Raw genomic sequence first — 6,000 nt, 5'->3', positions numbered from 1 at the left:
CCGTGTTTGTTCTTTCTCTTGGGGGATCCTCTTATTCGGGTTGTAGGAGCTGTAGGTGAAAAATATCTTCCACTTGTGTTTCTAGCCTTGCTTAGTCCTGCAATCTTGTGGCCCAGGACCTGAACTCGGAGTCCTGCCCTGTCTCGGAAGGGTTTCAGCGAGCCGTCGGATCTCTTGACTGACGCCTCCCAGTCTGTGTTTTGTTCTGCCAGTGTTCGCAGGGAATACGAAATGGCTGTAATAATGTCCTGTTTCTTATTCTGTCTGGGACACAGGCGATCCAAGCTGATGAGCAGGTCATTGAGGATGAACCGTAACTTACACTGTCATGCAGCAGCCAGTTGGGAGCTTATGCTGTGTCCTTACGCTAATCCCTTGGGGTATGCAGACAATTATGGAACATGTGGAAAGCAGAGGTGACTCTTGTGGGTCTCTGCTTTTCTTGGATCTGTATGGTGAGAGCAGAGAAATATGTTTAGGTTTAGTCCAGGCTTTGTATTTTTCTTTCTTGAGCTGGATGGTATTTGGGATATGGCTCAAATAGGTCCGTATACTTCTGTCACGCTAATTCATCTGTTCTTGTGCAAGCACAAGGCGCAGTGAGTGCTGGAGGAGAAATGTGTGGCCCCTGTGACTGCTTTGGAAGTGGCCAAAGGTCCCTCTTTCTGCTTACTCACCCTCTGGACCACCGTGTGGGGTCCTGCAACCTTCTTGCCTAGAATCACAGAATTATGGGATGGTTCTCAGTATTGGCTTATCACCCCAGCCCTGCATCACTTGGAAATATTTCCCCATTCCAGGGCCAAGTCCAAAGCCAACTATTGCATCAAGGCAGATGTGAGCTTGGGTGCACGTGTTCATAAACTTCAAGGTTGGGCTTCTTTCGCTTACTGTCTGAGGGGACCAGCCAGATGTTTTTCCCCCTCTCAGTTCACTTTGAGAGAAGACCACCTCCACCTGCTTTGCAGCAAAGACCCTCTTGAAAAACTTTGTGCTGTCTGGTGGGAGGGTGCCTGAGTTTAATCGGGGAGAAAGCCCGAACTGGCCAAGGACTGCCTGGAGGATGAGAACTGAGCTCCTTCCCCACCACGCAGCGTTGCAGCTTGTTAGCAGAGGCCCGTGGCCGCAGCCCGCTGGCCACGCTGCTGCCAGCATCGCTCCTGTGCTGCCGATAACAGGGGACCCCGTTCTCTGGGACTGTCGATCTGTCACCTTCCCCCAGCTCTAATATTTACTGAATAACGATCCTGCGGTGACAGATCTATTTCTGTTTTTGTTCTCTATAACATACCTGCCGGAGCGCCCTGGGCGACTGAGGAATTTATAATAAAGGCACGGTTTCCAAACTAAGTTTGGTGCTCTCCTGCCAGCAGCACTTCCAACCAGCAAAGACTAGGACCCCATTTGTCCACCCCAGTAAGAGACTGGATAAATATGACTTTTTTTTTTCTTCCCATTTAGGCCCCAGATTTTTACTGAGAGGTTTTATTTGCATTCACTCCTTTTGCATGAGCTGTTTCGATCATGTCTTTGTTTTACCTGATGTGCGCAGCGAGGTGCAGAGAGGGGCAATGATGACTTGGGCAAGGATGTTCAATGGATCGGTTGCACATTCTGCACTCGAAACTGTTGTTAAAACCATGTTATTTGGTTCTCCCAAAGCACTGGGAAAACAGAATAAAAAGCAGCATGAGAAACTGCTTGTTTTGGCAGCGTGGTGTGCGCTGTATGTGTCTGAGGATGTGGATGCCGAAGCCTGAGCGGGTCCAATCCCCAGATGTGTTGAAAGAAAGTTTTGGCTGAAGGAAGGTGGGAAGAGGTGTGGGGCTGGGTGGTGGAGCATGGCATGCTCTCGCTGTGTGCTGTCCCCGTAGGGGCAGAGCGACCATCTGGTTGTGCCACAGCTGAGCCTTTCCTTCTTCTCCACAGACACATAGAGAACTGGAAGAACTTGCAGACACTGAACGCTGTTGACATGGAGCTGTACACGGGACTCCAGAGGCTGTGAGTATGTCCTGCGTGTCGGGGAGGAGAACAGCACTGGGCAGCCCCTTCCTTCCAGCAAAGAGCTGTGGCTTCCCTCCATCCGCAGTCTCCACGCTGCTGTGTTAAGAGCCTGTTTAAGCTGCTGGCTCTGCCATGTTTTGCTATGAGACTCGGAAAAATGGAGGTGAAGTGCTTTTTGGTCCTCGCTGGGTCTGCAAGGAGGAGGATTGCTAGCTCCTGACAGCTCTGTCAACACACATCAGCCCTGACCTCTCTTCTCCCCCGCTGTTCTGGTTCTGGGCTTGTGCGTTGTTCTGACTCATTTCAGCCCCACAATGCACAATTCCAGCTGTCTCCACCGATCCTTCATTGCCGGGCTGTTGGTCCTTATTTAGTGCAGTTGCCATCCTGGTGGTGCCACGCGGTAAGGGAATCGCATCTCCCTGCGCAACCCTCCGAGCTCTGGGGGAGGTCAACTGTGTGCGTCATGGAGGGAAAACTGAGGTCTGTGAGATTGGAGGGACTTGCCAGGTGCTTGGGAAGCCTGGCCAAGTGAGGATACCATCCAATCTCTTAATTCCCTCTCCTGCATCCTCCTGGAGCTGGGAGAGCCCCGAGTACTGCTTGTGCGAGATGCGCAGTATTGCTCGGGGTTAATTGGAGACTTTGCTAATGTGTTTCACTGGGGGCTTTACATTAGGTGCAGCTTGCCTGTGGGCTGGAGGAGAGGTATACGTTGCTGAGCACTTGATAACCAACCCCAGCAAGCTGCACTTTTAACACCACCCACCCTTGCAAGCAGGCCGGCTGCTGTTCTCATCTCACCTAAGAAAGCAGCAATGGAGTTGGACATGCTTTTATCTGCAGCAGATATCGATAAACCCTGGTCGTACTGCTGGTACAGCTTCTCCAAAACAGGCTGGGTGGAGGATTCCCCCTTCAATGTCTGTAACTCCCTGCGCAAAATACTCACCCCTCCTTATCGGAGCTGCAAGCGGAAGGGTTTTCTCTTGGGTTTGAGGGAGGGGGAGGTGGTGGTGCTGGGGGTTAGGTTTGCTGTGGGAGCAGGCAGTGCTCCTTGTGAAGATGGAGAGAGAGAGAGGAGAGGAGCAGGAGATGGTTGGGGCCACCCCAGCAAGCCTTGGTAGATGTTGGGGGAGAGTCTCTCCCAGCAGCCGCTCTGCGCTGAGCCTGTGCTGTCACCATATCAGATGAAGCTGAAAAGCCCAATTTCCTCTTTGCTTGTAACTCTCATAAAGGCTGTCTGGGGAAGATGTGCCTCCTGGGGGTGGGGGGTGAGGGGAATCGAGGGCTCCCAGTGCACCTCGGGGGCTGAGCGCAGGGTTTTAGAGCAGTTGTCCGCCTTGTCTCCATCGCTGCCCTTCTGCGTCTCTTTGCAGGACAATCAGGAACTCAGGACTACGAAACATCCAGCCGCGCGCCTTTGCCAAGAACCCTCACCTGCGCTACATGTGAGTGCCGGCGGCTCCGGCCACCTTCTCCCTCTGCTCCCCGGGGAAAGGCGATCCACAAAGCGGATCCCCAAAGTGCCTGTTGGGGAGAGCAGCAGGAGGGAAGAGGGTTGTTGATGGGGAAAGGGAGGGAGAGGTGGTAAAGCGGGGGGAGAAGGAAAAGTGAAGGTGCAGGGAAGTGCAGTGGGTACCTGATGTAGGATGGGGCAACCTCTTGCTGGGCAGCTGATGGGTTTTGGTGCCTAATAACTGTCCTGACTCTAAGGAGTGCTTGCTTTATTAGCATCCTTGTGGTGGCTGCTGCACCTTTCCCTTTCTGCTGAGTTTGGGGTGCAGCCGTACTCCCCAGCACACAGCTGGAGCCTCCCCTGCTCGCTAGCTTTTAACCAAAGGACACTTTTCTGGCACAAATCCTGGGGCACGGGGCTGCCAGCTCTGCTCCTAATTATTGACTGCTTCAACTGGCATCTGCAGAGGGCCGGGGGCAGGGACGTTTTGCGCCGGAGAGGCTGGAATCTCGTTATCGTGGGACATTACACAAGTGTCTGGCTGCTAGGGCATCATTAGCCAGAAGTTATGGTGTCCCAGGGAATTTCTGCATCCTTGAGGCCAAGGGCACCGATTTCTTTTCTGGGTATCTATTTACTTTTCCCAAGGTGATAAAGGAAAGCGTGAATTTCAGGCCAGTGTACAAGGCACTCCATGGGCTTGAATTATCTTGTCAAAGTGACTGTGTCTGAGATCAAACCCATCTCAGCTCTGGTATAGATACAAAAGGTGAAAAGGGGTTGGTGAGAGGTCCTCCTGGCCTTGGGCACAAGCCGATCGGCCGGATGGAGAATGTGTGTCTCCCTGCTTTTTAGAAACCAATGCTGGTGGCTTCTTCCATGAAAAACGACAGTAGCACGCATCCGTTTGGGTCTGCGGATGCACTCTGCCATCGATATGGACATGGTCCTGGCAGAGGGAGATAGACGTGACCTGCAGCGCAGGATAGATTTGTCTTTTGATGTCTGCTTGGAGATGATGTGAACTGAAAAACCCCAAAAGCTTCCTTTTTGGAAAACCAGTTCCAGTTGCTAAGTGACAGTAAAGCACTTCCTAAATAGGAGATCTGCAGTACCAAAGGGCATGAATAGTTAAAGGCGTTATGAACAAGTATGGGGCCTTTTTGAGTTTGAAGAAGTGCTTATTTTGTCACCATAACCCCTCTTTAATGCTGACCACTGGGATTTTCCTGATTTCTGCGCTTTGTTCTTTTGATTTGTAGTGTTTGTTTTGTTTTCCGTAGTTGTTTGTTACTGGGAAGCTTCTCTCTGAATACCTCTTCCAATTGATTTTTTTTTTTTGAGGGGGAGGGATTGTTTGTCAATTGTTCAGTTGCTGTTTATGTATCTAGCAGATAAAATAAGTAACATTTGATTCCTGATGAAATCAGTTTGGATGTCGCAGGAGTTTAGAAGGCCATGTATGCTCGTTTTGAGGCTGAATGAGTCGTTAATGTGTACACATGCAATTGTTGCTGCTTTTTCCAAAAGTGTTTGGTTTTGTCTTTTGAGATTACTTTTGAGATTGGGAAAAAACCCACATCCATCTTGTGTCAAGAGTTAAGGTTGCTTTGTGGTGATGAAATATGTGTTTGTTTACTGCTTGGGCCATGTAAGATTGATCATGTTCTTAACATCTTTCTTTCCTTGCCTTTTGAAGCTCGAGGCAAGTTAAGTATATTATTTGGTTAGTATTTGCCGTTGGGTGTTGATGCTGTTCCTGGGACCCGGCAGCATGGATGTTTACAAGGTAGATGTCCTCCACGGCGGGTGCTGGGCACCCAAGGGTGGTGATCTGGTGCTTGCAGGGATGGTGGCTCCCTCCTGCTCCCCAGAGGCTCTTGGGCCACGATGCTGCTGCTTCCTTGCAGCCAGGCTGCTTTTTTTTGGGATTCTCTCTCCCTGATGGGAGAGCATAGTGGCTCCCAAGGCTTTTTGCAGCTTGGCAGGCACCTGGTGCCACCTGGGATCCCCTCCACAGCCAGGACACCACGCAAGCGCATCGGGGTGCCTCTTTGGCTGCTCTGCAGCCGCTGCCTCCTGGGGACCTCAGCTCTCCGAAGGCCTGACATTTTCTGCAGCCGCTGCACGTATGAGCCAGGGATAAAAGGATTAATGGAAATGTCACTCTGCTGTAAGTCTTGGGCTGCTGTAACCAGGTACAGTAGCTGACAGGAGCGAGGGATACTGTCCCAATCCCTTTGCGGCGGGGCTGGCTGCAGCTGGATGGGTGTGGGGCTGGGGATGGTGGGATGATGTGCTTAATTAAGGCTTGTTGAGTGACTGCTGTGCGTTGTCACCGCCGCCTTGGTTTTCCTTCTCCATTGCTGGCTGTTTGGATGGTTGCAGGTGGGGTTGAGTCAATAAGATGGCAAACGCATCTAATAAACAGCAGAGAGGTTTCACTGCCAGGGAGGGCTGGCCCAGGACGGTGGGGACCCTTTGCAGGGTTGGACCTTTGGGTGCTACAAGCTGGGTCTGAGCAGCAGTAGGCA

The 6,000-nt window shown here is 51.5% G+C and overlaps 1 protein-coding gene across 4 annotated transcripts in view; it reads left to right on the top strand.

Moving 5' to 3' along the window:
* The window catches only part of NTRK3 (neurotrophic tyrosine kinase, receptor, type 3), a 233,273-nt gene that overhangs the window by 32,931 nt on the left and 194,342 nt on the right, over window positions 1-6,000 (top strand). For all 4 annotated transcript variants that reach the window (XM_009887217.1, XM_009887210.1, XM_009887203.1 and 1 more), the window contains exons 2-3: window positions 1,930-2,004; window positions 3,387-3,458. In XM_009887217.1, coding sequence (XP_009885519.1) covers window positions 1,930-2,004; window positions 3,387-3,458 — 147 coding nt within the window. The remainder of the gene's footprint in view (window positions 1-1,929; window positions 2,005-3,386; window positions 3,459-6,000) is intronic.

Source organism: Charadrius vociferus, unplaced genomic scaffold, assembly GCF_000708025.1.
Source record: "Charadrius vociferus isolate BGI_N301 unplaced genomic scaffold, ASM70802v2 scaffold190, whole genome shotgun sequence".
Taxonomy (NCBI): domain Eukaryota; kingdom Metazoa; phylum Chordata; class Aves; order Charadriiformes; family Charadriidae; genus Charadrius; species Charadrius vociferus.
Note: the sequence above shows the minus strand (reverse complement) of the source record. Positions and strands in the feature narration are given on the sequence as shown.